Source organism: Myotis nattereri, assembly GCF_964212035.1.
Source record: "Myotis nattereri genome assembly, chromosome: 2".
In the NCBI taxonomy this organism is placed as follows: domain Eukaryota; kingdom Metazoa; phylum Chordata; class Mammalia; order Chiroptera; family Vespertilionidae; genus Myotis; species Myotis nattereri.
In genome coordinates, this window is record NC_138076.1 from 197,036,377 (window position 1) to 197,063,923 (window position 27,547).

At 35.9% G+C, this 27,547-nt stretch overlaps 1 protein-coding gene across 1 annotated transcript in view; it reads right to left on the reverse strand.

Moving 5' to 3' along the window:
* The window catches only part of CDK17 (cyclin dependent kinase 17), a 91,798-nt gene that overhangs the window by 17,526 nt on the left and 46,725 nt on the right, over positions 1 to 27,547 (reverse strand). Inside the window, exons 3-7 of the mRNA XM_081084457.1 lie at positions 20,544 to 20,708; positions 16,551 to 16,684; positions 14,513 to 14,638; positions 2,151 to 2,207; positions 474 to 588 (exon numbers count right to left, since the gene is read on the reverse strand). Of these exons, the coding sequence (XP_080940583.1) occupies positions 474 to 588; positions 2,151 to 2,207; positions 14,513 to 14,638; positions 16,551 to 16,684; positions 20,544 to 20,708 (597 nt within the window). The remainder of the gene's footprint in view (positions 1 to 473; positions 589 to 2,150; positions 2,208 to 14,512; positions 14,639 to 16,550; positions 16,685 to 20,543; positions 20,709 to 27,547) is intronic.

The window sequence follows — 27,547 nt, forward strand, 5'->3', positions numbered from 1 at the left end:
TTATAATAACCTGAAGTACGTTTAACATAAATTGATTATATTTAATAATCTCTTAAGTTTAAAACATTAATTCACCAAGGGGATTTGAAGTAGAAATTCTAATAGAGTCAATTTTTTTTCTTTTCTTTTATGATCCTGTGTTTGATATTTTTAATACTTAAAGTTGTCTCCAATATAATAATACTCTGCTTATTATCTTCTGTTTTTTCCCTCAAATGTTGGCTTATTGAGACTTCTAGGATTAATTACATATAAAGTACAAGGTACCTTTTTTCTCCAAATTGCTCATCAGTGCCTCAAACCATTTTCTGGATATCTCTCATTTTTAAAAAATGGTACCATGATAGAAATATATTTACATTCTGCATATACTAACTTATAGCTTTTCCCAATGTGCCATTATATAACAGTTCCCAATGTCAAATATTTGTCTATGATATAATACATTTTACTCACAAAAGATCAAATTATACCTTCTCTTATCGCTGTGCAGGGTGCACCTTCTTCGTGTTCCAATCGGATCTCTTTTAATGCCACCAAATTCTCTGTCAATTTACTTCTCCCTTTATATACTGTAGCATATGTACCCTATAAAATATATTTTTGAAAGACACAGCAAAAGATCACAAAGAGTATATCTATACCACCTACAAAATAAAGAGCACTAACCAAATTTCTAAGTTCTAAGCATATGTTAAATTCTACCTTGCAAGGAAAACTCCACAATGATTAGCCTTGGCTTTCCTACACCTAAAAGGACATTCAGTTCCATATGCACAGATTCCATACTTACAACCAGGGTGCCCTAAAATTATGAAATGTAAGAATATCTAATTTACTTTTTATACTTTGCATCAGATTAATAATTGGAAATCAGTAGCTTTAGAAACGAAGGCATTTTACCTGCAATAGTATGTGGAGATTGAGGAAACTGAACATATTAACTGAAAACTGAAATTCTAACTAACACATTGTTAAATTATAAAAATCTTACTGTTTTTAAAAAAAATATATTTTACTGATTTTTTACAGAGAGGAAGGGAGAGGGATAGAGAGTTAGAAACATCGATGAGAGAGAAACATCGATCAGCTGCCTCCTGCACACTCCCTACTGGGTATGTGCCAGCAACCAAGGTACACGCCCTTGACCAGAATCGAACCCGGGACCCTTGAGTCTGCAGGCCGATGCTCTATCCACTGAGCCAAACCGGTCAGGGCAAAATCTTACTGGTTTTCAGAATTTTTAAACATTAACTCTCCTTTAAAAAAACAAATAGAGTTTTGGGGTGGGGGCAGGCTAGAAGGGAACATATGTAATACTTTCAACAATAAAGAAAAAAAAACCCAACCAGAATTGTATTCTACAGGGGATTGCTTCTATCATTGCCAGGATAGCTCTCAAACTCTCTCAAGAATTCCCTGTTAACTAATTCTTATTTTCTTTACCTTCTCTCACTCTGGGGGGAGACCATTTCAAAATTAGTAGAAGCAATAGCAGCAAGTTCAAGAAAATCCAGGTCTTATTAGCCAAGAATTTCTTTCTGTGACAAGTATCTTTAAGATAGTATATTGGCCCTAATCGGTTTGGCTCAGTGGATAGAGCATCGGCCTGCGGACTGAGGGGTGCCAGGTTCGATTCCGGTCAAGGGCATGTACCTTGGTTGCAGGCACATACCCAAGAGGAGGTGTGCAGGAGGCAGCTGATCGATGTTTCTCTCTCATCGATGTTTCTAACTCTCTATCCATCTCCCTTCCTCTCTGTAAAAAATCAATAAAATGTATTTAAAAAAAAACACATAGTATTTTGATTTTTCACAGGTTTGAACTTATGCAATACCCATATGACAGCAGATTGTCAGGGAGCTAACTAACAAATTGATACCTAACTAACAAATTGCTACCAAGGAAGCTCAATATTTTGTGCTTCAATAAAGATTACAAGGCGATAGAAAATACTATTTTTTTCTCAAACTAATAGGGCAATTTTAAGAATTTAAGGATTTTTTCTTTCTAACCGTCTTTTCATAACAAGATATGAACTTTTACAGAATAATGCTTACATTTTTTTTTCCAGGTTGGGAAAAACTATAGACTAATAGAGAAGTTTAAGTTATAAAAAAAAGTCTTACATTTTTAAAGTGTTTACTTACCTCTCCAAGCTTCTCCAATTTGATGTAGGTTTCCATTTTCCCAAACCCAATTTCTGACTGAAAGCAAACAATCATATATTTAGTATTCTTAAAATTTCAATTAATCTCTTCCTCAATTTCTGAAATTCTCCTGCTCAAAACAGTGTCTTGGAATAGAAAAAATTGATTATAATTAAATTGTTGAACATCTGTCAAGTTTTGCCACATACCTGATTTTTAGAATATTCAAAGGTTCAAAAACATCAAAGTTCACAATTAAAATTTATACAGATTAGTTAACATTTTACTGTTTTAAGACTGAGATTTTAAGTTACCAAAGAATTTTATAAAAACACGATTTTTTAAACAAAACTACAAAATAATTTTTCTATATATTTTCCTTCGCTAATCTTTGTGTTCCCTAGGAATGCCAACAAAATACTATTTGTCTCAGTTTTTCCAACCAAAATATAATGAAAAAGACAACTGCAAGTTACAACCTATTATGGATCAGGAAATAGCTGACAGAGAATAAGCAATTTAAGTTCAAATCTGGGAGGGGGGAAAAGGCTTTAAAAAGTGAGTTTTCAAACTCATTGCTTTTAAACCTTGAACTTGTTTGTCTATTTTGTATGGAATCAAAAAATGAGATAAATGGAATGCACTGAAATATGTAATGGAAATTCAATATTTAAAAACTAAAAAACAAGACAAAAGTCCTAACACAAAAGATCTAGGAAAAAATAGAGAGAGATGGAAATTTAGGTATTGAGAGAGCAAAAATAGGAAAAAAGTTAAGCAGAAGAAGAAAATAAGAATTTTCTTAAAATTATTTTCTAGTACCCTTTATAGATAATGAAAAAGACAATAATGTAAAAAAAGAGAAGCTTCTTAGAGTGGTGCTAATATCCTTAAATAGACAGTAAAAGGACATAATGTTCTTTTATATGTAATCTCAGCAGTAAAAAGTGTATCAATTACATTAAATAGTATGTTTTAGTCAAATTCTGGAGGTTCAAATATGCAATTTCTTCTGGAGGTATTGAATAAAATCTGACAAGCAGATTTTTAACATCACTCACCAAACTTTGAATAGGATAAACTGCCTAAAGTTGAATGACCAAAAGTAGCAGAGGCACCTCAAAGGAACTGTTTTTATACTTTTTTTTTTACAATGATATATATAAAGTTAAAAAGACACAAGGAAAACTGCATGTTCAACAGTACTTAATTCAATTTTGATTAAATAATAAAAACTTTGGTCAGAGGAAGTATCATTGAATTAATGAAAAATTGCTTCTTTTTGCACTCTTGTAAGACCTAAATATAATGTTTCCCAAAAAAAACCTAACTAAAAATGAAGTTTTGGAACCAACATAATCCATCCATCAATATATGCCTCAGAGATATTAAGTCCTTGTTTTCTATTAACAACTATGCAAAACAATAAAGCAAAACTATAACATAAAACACTTTCCAAATACAAATGGAGTTTTTTAACTTTAATGTGGAAAATGTGGCAAACAACACCTGGTACATAAAAGCCTGATTCTTAACAACCTTTATTTTATGTATGATTTTTACAACCTATTTACATATGATTTTTACAACCTATTTACATATGATCTTAAATGATTTTTTTTTAAAAAAGACTAATTGCCAAGGTCACACAAACTGATAGAACATGTTTACTTTCTTATACGTATCTCTGGAATTCAGGTTCTTAAATTCACAAATATGAATTTTAACTCTTGTCATATATTAAAAACTGATATTGAGAATAAATGGAAATTAGTATGAACAAAACAATGACTGTCCCTGAAAAAAATAAAATATCATCATCTAAAACAATGATAAGCACATAGAAAAAATATGACTGAAAGCTAGGAACTTTTTCTTATCAGGAGTTAGAATACTATTTTCTTATTCTTTCATAAGTGAATAAATAGTAGCACGCGCTTAAAACATCAAATATACTTTGGTCCAGGGGTGGCTATGACAAAATGCTAAGGTTTGGTTTTAAGCAGGTGTGCTACGTAGACCACAAATTCAAGACCATAAGATAAAAATATTACAGATATTACTGTTATATAAAGTGTATAAGGAATAAATTGTACAGGGAGTATCAAAAATTAAGACAGCAAAGAGTAACTGTTCAAAGGATGACATTTAGTGAGATCATTAAAATATGCTGAAAGTCTGCTTTTAAAAAAGTAAATACTGTACTATCATTTATACAGCTAAATTTAAATTTTAATAATCCTATATAATAAAAGAGAAACATGTAAATTGACCATCCCTCCACTACGCTCACCAGCCAATCAGGAGTATGCAAATTAACCTGACAAAGATGGCGGGTTAACTTGCATATGCAGGTGTCAAGCATCCCGGGAGGCGACAGTGGCCACAAGCTCCCGGGACCATCGCCGGCCCCAGGAGGCAAGGCTGGCTGCGCCAAGCCACACCCGCTGGCTCCCGGGACCTTCGGCGGCCCTGGGAGGCGAGGCCGTAGCCACCCCCACGTGGGCTCCCAGGACCTTCACCGGCAGAGAGCAGAGCAGGAAAGTGGGCGGAGAGTGGGAGGTTTGGAGGACTTGGCAGAGCAGGAGGCTGCTGGATATAGAACAGAGCGAGAGAGAGAGGGAGGCTTGGAGGGCATGGCTCTCTCTGTCACTCCAGCTTCCTCATCACAGCTGTGGAAACTGACAGCAGGGAGGAGGAAGTCCCACCCCCACAGAATCAGCCAGAATCAGCGTTGGTCAGACAACTCTCAGCGGCCTAACAGCCAGGACTCTAATTCACCTGCATCTCAGACCGTGACAGTAGAGAGGTGGGACTATGTCTAAAGAACAACTGTTGATACAACGTAGCTCTGCAGCCGAAAGATGCCGGTGTCATCGACAGAAAATGTCTAAAGACCAATCAATGTGCCTTTGAAGTTAAAAGAAGGCGGTGACGACGACAGAATATGTCAAGAGAACAGTCATCAACAAGTACTACCAATACCGGTAGGAACTGCCTTCTTAGCAAAAATGGAGTACATGAGGATGCAATTCTCGAACATAGTTGTGGTGGAATGACTGTTAGATGTGAATTTTGCCTATCACTAAATTTCTCTGATGAAAAACCATCCGATGGGAAATTTACTCGATGTTGTAGCAAAGGGAAAGTCTGTCCAAATGATATACATTTTCCAGATTACCCAGCATATTTAAAAAGATTAATGACAAACGAAGATTCTGACAGTAAAATTTTCATGGAAAATATTCGTTCCATAAATAGTTCTTTTGCTTTTGCTTCCATGGGTGCAAATACTGCATTGCCATCAGGAAATGGGCCATACTGTTTTAGAATACATGGACAAGGTTATCACCGCACTGGAACTTTACATTTTTCGGAAGTTTGCTCAACTCTATATTTTGGATACAGCTAAAGCTACAAGTAAAAGATTAGCAATGCCAGAAAACCAGGGCTACTCAGAAAGACTCATGAACAACAACCTCATGCATGAAATAAATGAATTAACAAAATCGTATAAGATGCTACATGCTACATGAGGTAGAAAAGGAAGCCCAATCTGAAGCAGCAGCAAAAGGTACTGCTTCTACAGAAGTAACAATGGCAATTAAATACAATCGTAACAGTGACCCAGGTAGATATAATTCTCCCCGTGTAACCAAGGTTGCTGTTATATTCAGAAACAAGATTTGAATATGCTGTCATATTCAAAATGGAAAACCTCCTTTTGAAAGGGAATTGCTCATTCATTGTAAACCAGATCCCAATAATCCAAATGCCACTAAAATGAAATCAATATCCTGTTTTCTACATTAGATGAAATGACATATCCTATTCTTTTTTCACATGGTGAAAAAGGCTTGGGGAACAGATATTGCATTAAGACTCAGAGACAACAGTGTAATCGACAATATACTAGACAAAATGTAAGGACACGAGTCACACAAAAACAGTATTATGGATTTCATCTCTCTATGCGGGACACATTCAATCTTATTTTAAATGCAGGAAAATTAACTCAGCAGTTTATCGTGGATTCATATTTAAAAATGGAGGCGAATCAATAAATTTCATCAAAGCAAACCTATCTAAGTTGAGAGTTGAAAAATAGAGTGGTTTGATGAATTATCTCAAATTTAGATCTGAAAATGACAATGTGCTGATTGGTAAAATGATAATACTTCCATCATCTTTTGAGGGTAGTCCCAGAAATATGCAGCAGCGATATCAGGATGCTATGGCAATTGTAAGAAGTATGGCAATCCCGATTTATTCATAACCATGAGATGCAACCCCAAATGGGCAGATATTGCAAACAATTTACAATGCTGGCAAAAAGCTGAAAACAGACCTGACTTGGTAGCCAGAATTTTTAATATTAAGATGAATGCTCTTTTAAATGGTATCTGTAAATTCCATTTATTTGGCAAAGTAATAGCTAAAATTCATGTCACTGAATTTCAGAAATGTGCACTGCTACATGCTCACATATTATTGATATTAGGTAGTGAGTCCAAATTACATTCCTCTAATTAATTCCCTTTCAATGTGTGCCGGGGTCCAACACCAGCAGGTCCAGGGGTCCCCAAAGGTGTGGACGGAGTCGGCGAAGAAGGAATGACACGGAGACAGCGTTCAGTTGATCAGCAGCCTAGCCAGGATCTCCAGCCAAGTTCTGGTCCGGATCTCCAGCGAAGTTCTGTTTAGGATCTCCAGCCAGGTTCTGTGTCCATGGTCTCTTGCTAGGTTCTCCAGCCAGGTTCTCCAGGTTCTCCAGCCAGGTTCTGTAGCCATGTTCCCTCTAGGTTCTCCAGCCAGGTTCTGTGTCCAGGTTCTCCAGCCAGGTTCAGTCATCAGGTTCTAGTCAGGTCCTCTTGCCAATTTCTGTAGTCAGGTTCAGTCCAGGATCTTTTGCCATGTTCTCTCGCTAGGTTCTGTCTCTAGGTTCTGAGGCCAGTTTCTGTCCAGGATCTTTTGCCATGTTCTCTCCAGCAAAGTTCTTCTGTCTCTAGAGAACGTTCTGTGTAAGTTCTGTGCCTAGGTTCTGTCTCTCTCTCTGTCTGTCTTCTTACATCTGTATTTATATCAGTTGATTCCAATCCTATCAATCTCTATTACAAAGGTTAGGGCGTTTCTTATCTCCATTCCAGGGAGTAAAGATTATGTAGCTTAAGCATGATTGTTCATAGTTAAAGTGATTAATTACCCACCTGGCACTTAGTTAAGAGGTTTTATTCCCTCCCTAACTTCAGGGGAAAATCCCTACCTGGGGAAACAACCTTTCTCGGAGAGGAGACCTTGGTTAAAACACATAGTGCCAAGAAGGTGAGCAAACATTTTAAGAACAGTATGCCATATATTCCAGGTCCTTTGAAACAGCAAGCATGGACCGGCTCCCGGCAAATGTGCACCGATTTCGTGCACCAGGCCACTAGTTGATCTATAAAATAAACAGCATAACTGAATTCCACCCACGCAGGCAGCCATAAAATTCAGACAAAAGGCAGTTTACCAATAAATTGTCTGTCAGAAACAAATTCAAAGAGTAAAGCATACCTACTTCACCACCTATTTTAATAATTTCAAACACTTAGGATTTTAAAGTTATGTCCAAATATTACTTACTGAGTCTTTAAATGGAATTTTTAGAAAGTTTTGCTTGCATATTTATCTGCTGAACATGACAAGATTAACAATTGATATAATGACTAGCTTGTTGACATGCTCTCCTACAGAAATTATTCAGAGGACAGAGGACAAAGCTCATTTATTCAACATTCACCAAGCACAGTGCTAGGTACTGAGGATACAGTGAAGAAGACAAGTGTGACTCCTGTTTTTATGAGTTCCATCTTAGATTATTTTAGAATATTTTAAAAATTTTATAAAAATAGAAATAGGTAAAGGGATGAAACAACAAGCTTTTGCATTTTAATATAATATAAAAACTCCATTAATTGTGGTTTCTAAAGAAATGAAAATAATTTTATTTTTTTGGATACTTAATTATTCCAAGAGAATACTTAGCTTTTTGGCAGCTCCAAGCAAATTTCTGGTCAGACAGCTCTTACCAGAGTAAACACATAAAAAAAAAAATCCAAAATAAATTATAATTTATAACAGTCTTCCTATAATTCAGTGTAACTTGTAAGTGGCATTGAGCATTATGGGAGACTTCTGATTACTTTGGCTCTGTAATCACTGTAAAACAATTGTAATGATGTATAACATGCTGGCAATGCGGCTCTAACTGAACTTCAAAACAAATGAAGTATGTGCAAAAGTTCAATAGCTGCCATTCTAAAAGTGAATGTGCATATTAGAAACAATAGGGACAAAGGGAGCTTTTCTCAAACATCTCATTTCCCTCCCATAAGAATTACTGTTACTGTTAGAAATGTGTTCTTAGATATGAGGGGGGCTGAAAAGAGATTGAGAGAGCCTCTATTCTATTGGATCATTTTGTCTTAGAAAAAGTGCCATTACCATCATCATGACACTATCTTAATCCTGTAAATAATATGCCAAAGGTAAATTAAGTTGTGGGCAGACTTTGAACCTCATTTTCATACCCCATAATATATAAGGTGTCCCCCCAAAAAATGTATACACACACTTTGAATAATTATTCAAAGGCAATGTTTATTAAAATAGATTTTATTTTCAAAATTAAGTTAACAGCTGTTAAAGTATATATACATTATTTGGGACACCCTTTCTGACAACAGGACTTGACATCCTATTTTCTCATCTACTCTTAGAAACAAAAAGGACTACATACTATCTATAGCAGTAAAGCCATGAACGAGGAACCCAACACTCATTGTTTAGGAAGAAACAGATTCTTAAAATGTGTATAATCTATAATTCCAATACAATGACAAATTTTCATATAAACATTTTCAGTCTATTGAATTTGTATTTAATAGTATCACAAGCTTCCACTGGGTATGTTATCACTCTAATTCAAGAATGCTCACGTGAATCTTGACTACCTGCAGGTGGGCTTTCCCTGTAGTCTAATATTCCTTTTATTATCAAACATAAGTGAGAATTAAATAGGACTTTGCCAACCCAATAACCAGTATCTTTAATATGAGATATGATGACTATATGTAATGAAGTGCTTTAACATGAGATATGATCACTAAATGTAATGAGGCATCCTAGATGGGATCCTGGGGCAAAAAAAGAACCTTAGTGAAAAACTAGGGAAATGTGAATAAAGTGTGGGTTTAGTTAACACTAATGTGCCAACGTTAGTTCGTTATTTGAAATGTACTAAAATAATGTAAAATGTTAACAGTAGGGATAATTGGATATGCGGTATATGAGAACCTTATAGTACTTTCCTTTTCTTTAAATCCTCACCTGAGGATATGTGCTTTTTTTTTTTTTTTTTTTTTTAAAATGGTTTTAGAGAGAGAAGGGGGAAGAGAGAGAAAAAAAAAAGAGAGAGAGAGATATAGACAGAGAGAGGGGGGGGGAGGGAGGGAGAGAGAGAGAAACTGACTGATCAGTTTGCTTTCCATATGTGCCTGGACTGGGGATTGAACCCAAAACCTAGGTATGTGCTCTGACCAGAAATTGAACTCAGAACCTTTTGGTGTCCAGGATGATGCTCCAACCAATGGAGCCACCTAGCCAGGACTGCTATAGTATCTTTTAAGTTTTTCTGTAAATTTGAAACTATTATAAAATTAAAATTTATTTAAATAAAAAGTCAGAGGGAAGGTGGGGGTGAAGAGTAGGTAGGGAAAGATTAACCAAAGAACTTATCCTATATAATAAAGGCCTAATATGCTAAGTGTCCGATCGACCAATCAAAGCGTAATATGCTAATGATATGCTAAGGCTGCTCAACCGCTTGCTAAGACGTGCACTAACCACCAGGGGGCAGACGCTCCAAATGGTAGGTTAGCTTGCTGCTGGGGTCCAGCCGATTGGGACTGAGCAAGACGGCTCGGACATGTTCTGGAGCCCTCCCGTAGTCCCTCCCTGGTTAGCCAACCTCCCGCATCCCTCCCCGGCCCCGATCATGCACCGGTGGGGTCCCTCAGCCTGGCCTCACCCTCTCGAAATCCGGGACCCTTCGGGGAATGTCGGAGAGCCGGTTTCGGCCTGATCCCACAGGCCAGGCCGAGGGACCCCACTGGTGCACGAATTAGTGCACTGGGCCCCTAATATGCATATATGCTTAACTCATGGGCACAGACAACAGTGTGGTGAAGGCCTGGGTAAGGATGTGAGGGGGGAGGGGGATCAATGGGGGAAAAAGGGGACATCTGTAATACTTTCAATAAATATAAACTTTAAAAAAAATGAGAAGGATTCAGCTAAGAGGAAGACCAAATATACATGAATGTATAGGGATAACAAATATTCTAAGCCTCCTGAGGAGATAGGATAGGAAGGTCAATTCCTCAATATTAGAACCAGGAAAGAATAGAATGAGTATAAATGTAGGTAGATTTGTACATTTGTTACTCAAGAAATAATGGCGTCTTTCTTCCTTATCAAGTAGGAGAAGAGACTGTATGCTTCAAGCGAGAGGGGAAAAGTTAACCAGAGAAAGACAGTAGGGTAGCCACACAGTATTTCTGAAGTTGACAATCATCTGTAATAATAAAAGCATAATATGTGAATTAGACCGGACATCCATCTTAATGACCTTCTGGACAAAGCCGGGGCTGTGGGGGAAGCCCGGGTCCTGGGTGCCTTCTGGCGGCTGGAGGGAAGCCTGGTTCCCGGGTGCCTGCCGGTGGCCGGAGGGAAGCCACTGCTGGCAGCCGGGGGAAGTTAGGCCTATTCTTGCACCAATTTTGTGCATCAGGCCTCTAGTAAATTTATAAAAGAACCAATAAGCCCTATTTATGTCTTCTCCAACAGAAAAGAATTCTATGACTTGTTTCTTAATTCCTACCCAAACAAAGGATTTACGTTATTTTTACTAGTTTACTTATCATATATTGCTAATATTGAAAACAAAGTTTTATACTTTTAGAAAGACAAAACTAAAATTTTATCTTTTATCTTGAAAAAATATTTTTTAGATAAAGTGTATATTATCCATAGAAACATAAGCTCTAATACATGTGAAGAGTATTTTTCTTTTTCCATCTCCTTTCCATTTCTCTAACTGGCTCCTTCATACATAAACTTAGGTTGTTAAAGAATAAGAAAAAAAGAATATATTTCAAAAGAAACCACCTTTTTGTAGGTTAGGTGAATAATGAAAGGGATGCATTAATAGAAATCAAAATACACTGGCATGATTAATCTGAAATCTATAAGCCATTTCAGATAAAAAACCAAGAGAGGTGAGTGGGAACACCCAATCACAATAAAAACTAAAGTCACTTGTAACATTTATTAGAGGGCACTGTTTTCCTTAATTTCATGTAGACCGAAAAAAGCTTTAAAAATGATAGCTTTAAGAATTACATGGTGATCGAATCATACTTTTAGTCCCAATCTGAACATTTAATAACTTCAAAATGTATTCTAAGTACCAACCTTGGATAAAAAGTGATAGCCAAAGAACACTTTTAACCAATAATCAAATGACAAAGTTGTTTCGACACATTGATTGGTTGCTTCCTGCATGAGCCCCAATGAACCATACTGGATCCATTCTATCCTTTCAAGCCCTATTCTTTAATATTAATCCACATTTACCCTTCATATCAGTTATAATGATACCTACAATTATACCTTTGGTGGGTTTTATTCTTAACTTGAGGAAATGCTTAGAGAGAGGAAGGGAATGAGGGGAGAGGGAAAGAGAGAGAAACATTGATGTAAGAGAGAAACTTGGACTGATTGCCTTCTGTAACCTCCCAGTCTGGGGATCAAACCTGCCCTTATCAGGAATCGAACTGGCATCCTTTAGGTATATCATACTAGGATGATGCTCAACCAACTGAGGCACTCTGGCCAGGCTATACCACTCGGTTTTTTAATACGTGAAGTTTCCTCTGCTTAGAACACAACCTGACAAATTCCTACCCATTCTTCTAGAGCCAACTTAAGCACTATTTCCTCTATAAGCCTGAGATATGCAAGGACATTTTATTTGCTATTTTTGTTGTCTAATAGCACTTTATTATTACTTTTTAAATTTATTTTTATTGATTTCAGAAAGGAAGGGAAAGGGAGAGGGAGAGAGAAACATCAATGATGAGAGAGAATCAGTAATTGGCTGTTTCCTGCATGACCCCGACTGGGGATCGAACAGCAAGCTGGGCATGTGCCCTTGACCAGAATCGAACCCGGGACCCTTCAGTCTGCAGGCCAGCACTCTATCCACTGAGCCAAACCAGCTAGGGCTCTCACAGCACTTTATATGTACCTCTTCTATAGGACTACAGCCATCCAAAAGAAATCCTCACGTATACAATCACCTGCATTTATGTTGAAGATGACACCGCCCTTTCAATAAACAGTACAGTGGGGCCTTGACTTACAAGTTTAATTCGTTCCGAGACCGAGCTCGTTAAGGAGCTCGTTAATTCAAATTACTCTGTCAACTCAATGTAAAAAATCGGCCGAGAGACAGCTGGTATCTCAAAAAACTCGTTAGTCGGGACACTCATAAGTCAAGGTCCCACTGTACTGGGTCAATTGCTACATGCTATAAGATATTTGCAAGACATATAAGTGACAAAGGTCCTTTATTACAGAATGTATAAAAAATTCCCATAAATCAATAAAAGGCAGAAAACCCAATAGAAAAGAGACAATAGACCTGAGCAGTTAATTCACGAGAATATCTAAATGCCCAATAAACATCAAGAAACATTATAAAGTGTTCAACTAGCTGTACACCTGAAACTAATAAAAAGAAAAATTAACCCCTCCCTCCCAGAAATCTAATTAAAAGAAAAATTTTTTAAAGTGTTCTAAAGTGTTCAGCTTAGTTTATGGGAAATTGAAAAATAAAACCACAAATAACTCTCATCAGAAAGTCAAAAAGGGACCATATCAAAAATAGGCAAGGAGAGCAACTAGAACTATCATGTACTGGTAATGAAAGTATAAACTGGTACAACCACTTTGGAAACTGTTTTGATAGTATCTAGGCAAACTGAACTATGCACATGATCTTATCCAACAATTGCACTCCTAGATATGCACCCAAAAGAAATGCTTATATATGTTAACCAAAACACAAGTACAGATATGGTGATAGACGCTTTGTTTGGTAAGCCCAAAACTAAAACAACCCAAATATAAGTGCCCATCAACAGGCGACTGAATAAAGTATAATATATTCATACAACAGAGTAACATGTGACAATAAGAACAAATGAACTATAATTACATACAACAACCTAGATAAAACACAAGCATATACTGAGCCAAAGAAGCCAACCACAAAAAGAATACATATTGTATAATATATGTAAAAATCTTGTATAAATACACATTTATATATTTGAATTAAATGGGGTTTAATAATGTATATATTTTTAATTAAAGTTCAAGTCTAAATAAGAATCAGAAAAGGAATATCAAAAGCATTTTAAAAATAAGAACAGTCACACAAATGAGGATTTTAAGTTTTTCCAGATATTAAAATATACTATAAATGTAATATAATCAAACAGTGTAAAACATTAAGAACAAAATTAATCTTTGGCATTACGAGGCAGGGATAATGGCTAAAGTTGAGGAAGTGGGTCTCAAAAGTAAACATAGAGGTGGCAGGAGGGGGTTTTTGGATTTCTGAAATTTCATCAATCTGGGTACTGGTTATACAGGTATGTTAACTCAGCAAAAATGCGTTGAGCTACACAATTATGGTTTATGCACTTTTCTGTATATCTAGTACATATCTATATATAAAAAAGCCTAAGCTACTATTACGACGGGAACACTGGACAATCGACTGGTACCTATGACACGCATTGACCACCAGGGGGCAGACGCTCAACACAGGAGCTACCCTCTGGTGGTCAGTGCACTCCCACAGCCAACCTCCCGTGGCCAGCCAACCTCCCGCAGTCCCTTTCCCCAGCCGACCAGCCCTGATGGGCCCCAATCGGCTGGAAGAGACCCCACCCGTGCATGAATTCATGCACCGGGCCTCTAGTCAATATATATTTATATATCTAATACATATTCTGTACATCTAGCATATATCAATAAAATTTACCAAAAATAAAATAGAACATAGCGTAAACCCTATTCTAATATGCATCTTTAAACCCTTAAGAATGGAAAACAATAAAATCCAAAAGGAAATGTAGTAAAATTTAGCTAATCAAAAACTAAATATAAGAATTAATATAAAATGTTTACACCCCATAAAAATCAAACAAAGCGCATGTGATGGGGTAGGTTATAGGCAACTAAAAACTTACTAAGGAAGCTCTACGAGATCTTCGGCTCATTGGTTGGTCAAACGGTGGACTGTTTATCTGAAACTTTTCAAGATATCCATCAGGTATTCTGATATCTGCAGGCAGTGATAACCGTTTATTTAAATCCTAAAAAAAATAAAAATATTTTTGTAGGTAACTACAAACAGAAAAGGGCATTTGGCTTTTGAATTCATGAGCTAAAATATATTATTTCTTAGTGATATGTAACTGTAAAGTTTTATTGTAGTTACAAAGTTATCTGTATTGATTATATATACTATACTGAATGCAAGCGTATTTATTCTAAGAAAAAGTATACAATGCAGTTTTATAGAAATGGTACTCTGTAACCCAGCTATTTCTGAACTTCTTTCAAAATGGAATTTACCTTGACATTCTTTTATCATATAGTAGGAATTGGCAAAGAGTACCACAAAATGTGATTGGTTTAAATGAACTAATCAAGAAGATACTGTATGATTTTGTATACAACCCAGATACAACTGCAATTTTTTATTATTGCTATGTCAATGGACAGAAATAAGCAAAAGGCGTTTCTATTTCATTTAATTATAGAATATGAACTGGAAAAAACGCGAAAGGGAATCTTGCTTATATTATCACATCAACTAACATAAATCCTACAAAAATAAATCCCTATTAGTCATAATAGTAACAAAACCATGAAACAAAATTGAGATGTATAGAGACTGTGTAAATACTTGAGATATATGACTTAAGTATAGAAATATACCATGTTTTCAAATGATAAGATTAAATAATAAAGATAATGGCTCTCCATATTCCATAGTTTACATAACCCTGGACAAATCATAGTAAGATTATTCTTAGAACAAAACATTTAAAATTAATCTAGAAGAATAAACAGAAATATGCAAAAACATTCTAAAATAAATCAGAATGTGTATGTGAGGTGGGGAAATACTGAGAAAGAAATCTTTCCAAATATAAAATACACAATAAAAACAATATAATCAACACTGTCACCTTTAAGAAAAAAAAATATATAGCTCACTGGAAGAATGAGGAAGTCTAGATATAGATCCTGATAATAAATAAAATTTTAAAATATATAACAAAGAAAATCATATATCTATATGGTAAATACAATCAGGAATACTATTTTTATTATTATTGTGACATAAATTATACAGTGATATGAACAGTTATCAAGTTGACCTCAAGAGATAAAAATGTTAATTCATCATTTAGGAAACTGATATTGTTTTCCTTAACTGAATCAGAAGCAATCTTTATCAATGAAAATGCAATCAAAAGATACCCTAATCATCATCATCTCAACAGCACCGAAAAAAAGTTAACAATACATACTCACTTTAAAACATGCCCAATTTTTTTTTAGAGAAAACTATTTTAATTGACAGTATTGTGAAGTGATAACATTCATAATCAACTTCTGTCCTCAAGGTTATACATAACATTCACAAAGAAAAGGAAATGAGCTCTTCATTCTTCCACATGGAAAAATAACTTATATGTGCTACAGAGATTAGTAGGTATAATGAACCATAGAGGAAATGATACCCATATTTATAATGTGAGGCAAGAAGAATTGATGCTTATTTTATGTATGTATAACTTTTGAAATTTGAAATATTTATAAAATAAAATATAAAGTATACAGATGAATCTCAAAACTTAATTAAAATAATATTTTCCAAATAGAGTATTTTACTAATATAACATTCTGATTTCCAGAACTTCCAAAAATTCACATTTCCCTCACAGAGAACCTACACAGTGTTTTGAAAAGTGTTAAATATAATTAATGCATGCTTGCTTTGGGATAGTAGATAAGTAGAAAAAAAGAAATACAAAACTACTCTTCACTAATGCAGAGAAACAATTTTCTTTCAAGTTTCATTTGCCTTCATGAAAATTTTCAAATAGGCATTTAGACTGTTTGATATATACATGTATATTTACACACACACACACACACACACACACACACACACACACACACAGGGGCATAGTTATTGTCATTAATGGTTACCTCCATTGAGATCCGTCTATGTATACGATTCCTAAGACAAACACCTGTAGGTGATTGGACTTCATCAGATGATGTCCCAGAAGCTTGGTCACTCTCACCATCTGATCCCATTTTTAGATTTTCATGAACAATATCTGTATTAGAACGTGAAACATTTACTTTGCAAGAGAGGTATTATTACATAATTTATTACTACTACAGCAAGATGTAGATAGCAAACACATAAAGAATCATAGCATAAAAAGTCACGTACATTCTGGGTACCATGGTGTGCAGTTAATAGATTGAAACATACTAGTAAATGTCTTAAAACACTAGTAAGCACTCCTTTTATACTCTCAGATTATGAAAAATTAAGGGAAAACTAACATTCAAGATAATACCAAGGTTGAATAATAAAATTAGAGACTGGAAATAACAATGAGAATTATTGATGTCAGTTCTCTCATTTTTCAAATCTGGGAACTGAGGCCGTGAAAGATTAAATGACTTTCAAAGGTCACACAGCTTATAGGCAAAAACAGAAACCTGGTCTTTTGCTATTATTTAGTTTAGTATTCTTTCCATTAAAATAATGTGCCATTGGCTCCACAGCCAAATGAATTAGTTCTTTATAGTTACTCTTCAAAACTATGCTGATGTGTCATCACTCTGAAGTTTTTCTAGTGCTATGCTCACACTGTACCTACTGCACTGAACAGCATTTTGTGGTTCATGTAATTTTATACCAAGCTGTAGATGAGATCCCTGATGGCAGGATTTGGCTTATTCACTTTTGTATTCCAGGAATTTAACAAAGTGCCTGGAACTTACAAAGTGCTCAACAAATTCCAATGAATTAAATAATAACTAAAAATCAAGAAATAAACTAAACTGGGACTTTTTTTTACAAGTGAAATGTTATATAAAAGAAAATGCCAAACAAAAAAACAGCATTTTATAATAAATCTGAACTTTCATAAACAATACTTGCTCATAAAAATATGAGAACTGCTTAACAAAAATTAAACGCAAGGATCTCATCCAGTCTTAGAATTCATACATTTCTGTATTTTGCCTTTCATTCTTGAGAAAATGTATTCACACTAAAAAAAAAAGTTGCAAATGGCAATGGTTTTTAAAATATATTGACATGTACTTTAAGAATACACTTCTTCAAGTACAGAGATTTCTGGAAAAATTTTATACTGAGATCTGAACAAAAAATTAACTTGGCAGTACAAGTCAATGTACTGGAGACTGATTCTTGATCTTATGATATCTAACATCTGAGGCAACTATTCTTCAAAATCTGAAAATCTAAAGAAAACTTTGAATAAAAATAATACTTTAAAATGTATAGCTTAGTTTGCAAGAACGTATGCATAATATCAAGGAAGCAAAAACAGAGAACTGAAAACCCAAAATTGCTATGCACAAATTGACTGTCACTTTCTTAAGAGGGGCTGCTGATCTTGGTTAAGAAGGTGCTTAGGTTTAGCTGCCACATTGGAATAAAAGATGAAGCCCTGGTATCCAAGCTGCAAGTGAGAGCTTCCTGCAGAAAGGCACAATACTCCCGAAGTGCTACAACTTCAGTAAAGGGCAGTCTTAAAAAACAAATCTGTTCTACTGCACAAAGACTACAAAGGAGCATATTAATTTCAGACTATAAATAAATATTTGAGTACTCCCTGACTCAACAAAAAAACTGCTCATGTCATTAACAAACAATTGCAGTTCCAACATGAATACTGGTTGATATTTTCATGTCCGAAACAATGCAGGCTTATGAGAAAATTCCACTCATTTGTCATTGGTGTGAGCAACTTCTTTGCTGAATCAGGTAATAGTTTTTAAGTACTAGACGAATATTTATTTCTGAAATTGCTCAAGCTTTGTTCAATTTACAATGTAAAAGCTAAAGACAGAAGGCATTTTTTTAAATGTAATCTGCATTACTAACATTGTCAACGTCACTTTTTTAATTTTTAATTTATTTATTAATTTAAGGGGGAGAGAGGGGAAAGGGACAGAGGAAGAGAGAGAAGGAGAAAGGGCAGAAGGAAAGGTGGAAGAGAGAGGGAGGGAGAAAGGGGGAGAGGGAGGGAGAGAGGAGAAAAGGGAGAAGAAGAGGGAGAAAGAAAACATCAACCTATTGTTCTACTCTCTCTGCACCCATTGGTTGATTCTTATATATGTCCACAACTTTGACGTATCGTATCAAGACAACACTCTAAGTAACTGAACTACCTGTCCAGGACTTAACATCACTTTCTTAAGTTGAGACCAAGGGTCAGCAAACATGATTGTTTTGTATGGCCCCTGAACTAAATATTAAAAATCGTTTTTGCATCTTTAGAGTGCTATTTTAAAAGGAAGAATACGCAACAGAGACCATATGTTGTGCACCTGAAAAATTTACTATTTGGCCCTTGACAGAAAAAGTTTGCCAACTCTTGGTCTACCAGTGGTCGGCAAACTGCGGCTTGGCAAACCGCGGCTCGCAAGCCACATGCGGCTTTTTGGCCCCTTGAGTGTGGCTCTTCCACAAAATACCGACTTCTGTGCATGGGCCACGAAGTTTCAATCGCACTCTATGTGCGTGCCCGCACGTGGTATTTTGTGGAAGACCCACACTCAAGGGGCCAGAGCCGCATGTGGCTTACGAGCCGCGGTTTGCCGACCATGGGTTTAAACAATTAACAAAACAATAAATCAAGTCCTGATCTAAAATGTTCTCCAATTTCTGTCGGGTAAGTACTCCCTCCATACCAACTTCAAGCTACCAAGATGACATCATTTAACATGTATTTGGGAAGACATATGTAAAACATTACATAGTATTTTGACTATATATATACAATAGAAATGAATAATCCCCAAAACACTGGTAACAGTAAAGTACAATAAAGTAATTAGGAAATAAGTATTCATTCCCGTTGTTTTCCATTTAGCTTACCTAATTGTAAGTTTGTATAATTTAAATTTTACTAATGGCTATGTTTAACAATCAACTTGTAAAATTCCTGAAAATTTAAGTCATCTGTCATGAACTAGTGTGAATCAACTCCAAACATCATAGGGTTATACCTCTAGTGATAAAGGCCACACACAATTCCCATAAGTAAAACCTTCCAAAATTAACGAAATATATGAAGAAATAATCTACCAAGGCAAGAGTAAGCAGCAGACAAGAGCCCTCAGAAACTTCAGTAAATATAATTGTCATAAGACTACAAAATAATTACTTAGTTATTTTAGAATAAAAACATAATAAGCAACCACCAAACAAAGACCAGAGAAATAAACAGAACCTTGCAAGTATACATTTTTCCTAGATATTTAAAATGATAGTAACATAAGAATAACAAATCAGGTGCTACTCATATATACTAATTATTGTACTGGGTTATCATATGGTGATAATCTGGAGTTACCAGGTATAACCCTAAATTAAGCATCACCTCAAGCTGCCATATCTTTAAATCTTGCATACACCTCTCAAGGATGTTGTTTTCTTCATGGTGGACAGATTTTCAAATGTTACTCCTCTGTAGTGTCAGTACTACTACTCTCTAGAACAGCGGTTCTCAACCTGTGGGTCGCGACCCCTTTGGGGGTCGAACGACCCTTTCACAGGGGTCGCCTAAGGCCATCAGAAAACACATATATAATTATATATTGTTTTTGTGATTAATCACTATGCTTTAATTATGTTCGATTTGTAACAATGAAATTGGGGGTCACCACAACATGAGGAACTGTAGTAAAGGGTCGCGGCATTAGGAAGGTTGAGAACCACTGCTCTAGAACCTTCCATCTTTCTGCTCTCTCTCTTATTCTCAACTTGATTTTTATCTTACAAGACAAATCAGGTAATGCAAGACACATCAGATAATAAAGACTGGCTGACTTCCATATACCTAAAACCTACTAGCTATGTACACGACCTACAGTAAGAAAGTTAAAAAAAAAAACCCAACCAAAAAACTAGACAAATAATTAAATTACCTAATCTGCTTCCATTTCTGGGCATTGCCATGAAGGAGCCAAGGCTTCCTCCAATAACACTATGTGGTCTCCGCAATGGGGGCTTCTTGAAGGACCCTGTGTACTGGTGTAGGAAGGAATGCATGCTGTGAGAGGTTGGAGGCCTGCCATTCTTCACAATAGGCTCTGTGGTTCACAGCATCCAAAAATCATTCCATTAACAGCCCAAAGTCCAGGATCACATGAAAAGAATTGAGAAAGCAAAACAGAAAACAAAAGTTATAACAGAGATCATTACATTTAACCTCATTTCTTTGGCTATCGATACAAAGTACTAGAATTAAAATAATTTATATGAAAAATACTTACAGAAAATACTGATTTGAGATTGGCTTAGTATTGATCTATTTCTTATATAGTCAAAATTATTTAGCAATAACCACACTACTATAACCTATACATTTTTGATCCATTTGCTTATTTTAATATATCTCAAGACTATTTCCACACTATTCCTATATTTACTGATTGCCTATTGCATGCTGTAGGTTGTAGAAGATGAAAAAACACGGCCCTGGCAAAAAGGAACTTATATCCCTATTTGGTAAACATTCAAAAAAGCATGTCAGTTAGTGAATAAAACAGAAATACTTAAGTACAGCTCAATGCAGAGATTCTAAAATTTATTACCTCAAATTTGGGATTTTTAATATAGTTTAAAATCACAGACAAATAAACAAGCAAAAAAATTTTTAAATGCTTAAAAGTTTTTTAATTATAAGTAGGGGAAAATCCTGTTTTGTAATATTTACAGGGAATCTCATGACTCCTTCCCACCTCCAAAAATGAGTTCTGATATAGGTTAAGGACATGATGAAATCTTCTGCAACACACCATTAGTCTTTCATATTAGAATTATGTTTTTACTGACATAGTCAAGGAATTTAAAAAGGAAATGGTCTTCTCTGAATATCTTCTCTTCTAAAATGAAGCCAGCTCTTCTTTTGTAGCTGATAATCAGGAATAAGGGATTTTCCTACCTGTAAAGGATATCAGACACCAAGAACAAGTTGGCGGGAGTGGGGGCTTAGATCTACAGAACAAACCAAAGTATAGGCCTAGGGCAAATGAAACAGTGAGGCCACCTGGCCTGCCCCTCTACTGATAACGGCTGCCTAAAAGAAGAGTGGAGAGGGAGGATGAGGCAGAAGGGTCCTCGAGGCTCACACAAGGCCCAAGTCATCTAATATGGATAGAACACCAGACTGGAGGCAGAGAACATACCCAACTAGTTATAGAGAAAATCTGTCCAAAGTGTCCCATAGTCTCTACATTCTTTGGCAGTAGCTGGGCTGATCAAAAATTTGAGGATCATGCCCAGCCAGTGTGGCTCAGGGATTGAGTATCGACCCATGAACCAATAAGTAACTGGTTCCATTTCTGGGTTGCAGGCTCAATCCTCAGAAGGGGGTGTGCAGGAGGTAGCTTTCATAACAATGTTTCTATCTCTTTATCCCTCTCCCTTCCTCTCTTTAAAATCAATAAAAACATATTTTTTAAAAAAAGAATTTTGGGATCTTTACATAAACCTAGTAAGACAATCAATGACTTAATAATGAATGGGGAGGGGTATCTAATATAAATGCATAAATTAGTTTCAATAACTGTGGGATACAAGCTAGAACACCTAAGAAAATTTTTCTCTTTCTGGGTTATAAGATTTCAGATGTGGAGTAATAAAATATATAAATATTCTGTCAACAAACAACATTTGTTTTAGATGCTCTGTAAAGCTGTCCTGGTGAACATGCTTTACAGTCCTAGTGAATATAGCTAAAAAAATGAAGATCATAAATCCATTCAATTATTCAGGGGATATTTATTGTGTACCTACCATGTGACAAGCAATATTACAAGCCGTGGACATCAAGAAGTAAACAAAACAAATAAGATGCTACTCTTTGAAACTATAAAGTTTAATGGAGGTAAAGAAACTAATAAAAAATATTAGATACTGATAGGCAATATGCAAAGGATTAAAATAAAATAAAGAGATGTGATAGAAAATAAATGATTAGCTATTTTACACTAGCTATTGAGGAAAGTTATCTCTGCAGAGGTATTTTTTTTTTAACAGAGATATAAATGCAAGAAAGAGCCAGTCATGGGAAGATGGGTGAGTGGTGGGTTAGTCTGATATTAGAAGCAGTTATGGTAACTTTGAAGCAGGTAGTAATATATCTAATTCATGTTTTTAAAACCCCACTCTGAGGAATCAGGGCTGGCGGGGGGGGGGGGGTGGTGAATATAAAGGAGGTAGGAATGAATATAAAGGGGTAGTATGAAAGGGATCTTGGGCAACGGAATAGCTTCTTTATCATGATTACAGTGGTAGTTATACGAAACTACCCATGTGATAAAATGACATAGAACTTACTCAGACATTAATCCAATGCTAATTTCCTGGGTTTGATAACCTATACTAACAATAGAGGAACATGCAAATTATCTGGGACACCATCACAGTAACAGTAACAACTGAACAGCAGGCTGGCAGGCTGTGTGGGGTGACCAAGCCAGCAGGGGGGTTAGTGAGGGACAACCAAACAACTGAACAGCAGGCTACATGGGCAACCAGGCCGGCAGGGGGGTTTAGTGAAGGATGACCAAATGACTGAACAGCAGGCTGTGTGGGGCAACCAGGCCGGCATGGGGGGCAGTTGGGGGTGACCAGGCCGGCAGAGGAGGGAAGTTGGGAGCAACCAGGCCAATGGGGGGAGGGGGCAGTTAGGGACGACCAGGCCAGCAGAGGGGAGCAGTTGGGGGCAACCAGGCCAGCAGGGGGGGCAGTAAGGGGCTACCAGGCCAGCGGGGGGGGGGGGGCAGTTAGGGGCAATCAGGCAGGCGAGCAGTTAGGAGCCAGTGGTCCCGGATTGTGAGAGGGATGTTAGTATAGGGATGTCTCAAGGATCGGGCCTAAACAGGCAGTGAGACATCTCCCAAGGGGTCCCGGATTGGAAAGGGTGCAGGCTGGGTTGAGGAGACACCCCCCCGGGGCATGAATTTTGTGCATCAGGCCTCTAGTGTTCTATAGTTATGGAAGATGTAACCAAAGGGGAGAACTGAGAGAAGGGTATAAGGGACCTCTCTGGACTACCTTTGCAACTTCCTTTGAATCTATATTTATTAAAAGTAAAAATTTTTAACTTTATTCTGTTTACTGCTGGAGAACAGATGACAGAATCAACAGAAGGGAAACAGAAGAAGACTATTACAGTACCCTAAGCAATAAATAATGGTGGCAGAATCGGAAAATGGAAAGAATTGAGCAGCCTTAGGATATATTATAAATTAGAGGCCTGGTGCACAGATTCACAATCCAGAACTCCTCAGGGGATGTCAGACTGTCAGTTTTGGCCCGATCACTGCAGGCCAGGCTGAGGGACCCCGCAGGTGCATGAATCCGTGCACCAGGCCTCTAGTATGCATGTAAGATCTTTGGTTAATCTCTCCCTGTCCTTCCCCCTTCTCCCCCACTTCCCTCTGAGATTCATCAGTCTGTTCCATGTTTTCATGCCTGTGCATTGAGCATCTGCCCCCTGGTGGTCAGTGTGCTTCATAGCTACTGGTTGAATGATCCAACGGTCGCTTAGGCTTTTATATAAATAGATAGGCAGAGCCAAAAGGCCAGCAGACATAGCTGCAAAATTACTTTCACATACACTCTTCCACCCAGCTTTTAGTGAGGATCAATATTAATAACATCTATCCAAAGAATACTTTTTAAATCTCCAGCAGAGCAACTATTAAAAATATGAAATATGGTATGTGAAAGAACAATAATTGGACTCATAACAAGTATATAAATGGCTATCATTAATTGTGAGCTTTTCAAAGTTATTTATATAGCAATTAATTGGCAAGCTACACTAGCAGAGGAGGGGAGTACAGAAAGGTAAAGGAGAGAAAAGAATCAAGGATAATTGCTGAATTTTTAGCTTTAAGTTACTTCCAGGCTAAAGTGAGGGAAGTTGGAATAGAAGCAGATTTTGGGAGAAGAAAATGAAGAATTCTGGTTTGGTTATATTACATCTGACACTCCTATTAGACATCTCTATGCATAAGCTAAGCAGGCATCTGAATATGAATCTAGTGATCCAGATTAAGAGATACAGATTTAGGAGCTGACAGTCAGCATACACACATGCTGAAAGCACAGGACTGGATGAGGTCACCTAAAGACAGTGTACAAAGACGAGAATGGGAGTCATGAGAGAAATCATAAAATATTCTAATATTTCCAGATTATGACAGCACTTAACTGAAACAGTTCAATAATATATTTTTAAAAGTAATGGAAACCTTTACAACATTGTATGAAGTAAAATAAGTCAGACACAAAAGAACAAAACACTGTATGATTCCACTTATATGATGTACCTTGAATAGGCAAATTCATAGACAGGAAGAAAGTAGAAGAGTGGTTACCAGGGGTTAAGGGGAGGAGATAATGAGGAGTTGTTTAATGGGTACAGAGTTTCAGTTTGGGATGATGAAAAGGTTCTGGAGATGGACAAGTGTTGATGGTTGCACAATAATGTGAATGCCATTAAAACTGTATACTTCAAAATGATTAAAATAGTAAATTATATGTTATGTATATTTTACCATTATATTTTTTAAAAAGTAATGGAAATCTATATGAAAAACCACAGTAAATATATTAGTTCCAACTAAGGATTTCCAATGATTTCTACATTGTAACATAGCAATCAGTATGATTCCACTGAGAAATTTATTTGGCATCTTACTTATTTGGATCTTCCGATGATGTGAACTATTATGATCTGGAACATTCAATTTCATAGCCCACTCCATTTCCTGTTCCCAATCCAGTTCTTCTAAACACTTTTATTAACCTCATCCTATTCCAGACCGTACATAAATACAAGAGTTCGGTGCTGTTAATCTCATTCTATCATGGACTTTGTGCTGTTGGTAGGAATCAGCCCTACTTACAACCCTCTATCATCACTTTTGTCAAACACTAACTGTGACTGCTACCATGTATCAGATCAACAGGAGAAAGAAAGAAACCTGGGAATAAGAAGAAAGGCTCATAATATTAATTTATTTATGAAAAATTAATCTGACAGCTTTTAAAAATTTTAACATTCAATACCTTGTCAGTTACCAAAAAATTAATTCTGATGTGCTCAGAATTCTTTCTCCTTGCAGGTACTTAAAAAAATGTTTGTTATACTTTAATTTAAAAAATGTTTAAATTTGTGCAAATTTTCATTTCATATTTAGGAAAAATTGTATTGAGTTAAAGCCAGTATGCTTAAATCAACCAAGTTTGCAAACGGTCAACTTATTTTTAACATACTAAATAAAAATTCAAGATTTTTCTTCCCTGGATTCAATCTACCTATTAATGTGCAAACCACTAGCTTATCTAGACAGGCGCTCTAGTGCAGGGGTGGGAAAACTTTTTGACTCGAGGGCCACAATGGGTTCTTAAACTGGACCGGAGGGCCGGAACAAAAGCATGGATGGAGTGTTTGTGTGAACTAATATAAATTCAAAGTAAACATCATTACATAAAAGGGTACGGTCTTTTTTTTTTTTTTTAGTTGTATTCATTTCAAACGGGCTGGATCCGGCCCGCGGGCCGTAGTTTGCCCATGGCTGCTCTAGTGTGAACTATAATTATATTAAACATTTCTGAGTTAAAGTCTAAAATGACTAAATGACCAAAATGACAGAAATAATATATCAAATTCTATTTGGTTGGAGGTAGAATATGTATGAGTGACAGTATATGTGCATATATGAATAACCAAATGCACCATAATTTTTCCAAGATTTTTATACTATTATCCCCATATCCTCCATTCAATTTGTTCTAGAGTATGCATGAGAACCACCTACCTATACATAATGCAAAAGTTAACAGGATTGTGCTCATGAATGTGACTGAACAAGATATAGGAGATCAAATACAGGTTCAAAGTCAGTTTACGTAGGGAAATTATAAACTAATTCATCCTCCTCCCAAAGCTGGCATTGCCACTACATGGATATTAAACAAAGCTCACTTGCTTCATAAACTGGTTACATCGTATGTGAGAAGATCATTTAAAGAGGATTCATTAAACCATGTTCAGAAGTGGACTGTGTTTGTCATCTATTTTAGGAACTTTTTATGCTCTAAGATAAACTCCGTAAGGTAAAAATATGATGGAACCAACTATCAGGAACTGATAGATGACCAAAAAGTTAGAGAATCTTTGTCAAAGCTCTTGATTAAATCTATGTGCTGTTACACATAGGTAATAAGAAACAGCAGACTATAACTCAGAGATAGCCTATGTTACCAGCAAGCTCTGCAACTCAAGAGGAATCAGTATTATGACATCTTCAAGTATTATTTCAAGTAACTTGGGCTAAGAGGGAAACTCAAGAGAATTACTATTTTCCTTCGTTAAAGTTATTATAATAAAGCAAAGTGTTAATAAACAGTATGTACTACTGAAAAAAATATTTCCAACGTTTCACTGTTATAATTTAAGAATGTTTTAAACATTTTGACCTAAATATCCCACAAAATTTGCAATTAATATAAAATGTTAATTAGCTATATTGCACATAATATAAATGTGTCCCAAAAAGCATCCATCAAGATATATACTGTGCTTATTTTACTCCTGCACATCACTGGAAAATAGCTGGCAAGATTCTTCAATCATAAGAATGAACACATTGGGCTTAATTAATAAGAATTCAAAGAGAGTCTGAGAGAATGAAAAATTTTGTTCCTGGAAAGAGTAAAAGTTAAGACATTATAAAACCATCTTTGAGATTTGACCCAAATGCAAAATGTTTCCCTCTTAAATTTAAGTAAATTAAAAATTATTTTAAATTTTCTAAAATATTCATGTGTAACTCCTTTCCCATATTACAAAGAGCCACATAACCTTGAGTAAATAATGACCCTTTGGAGGAAAAGAGATACACTGAAT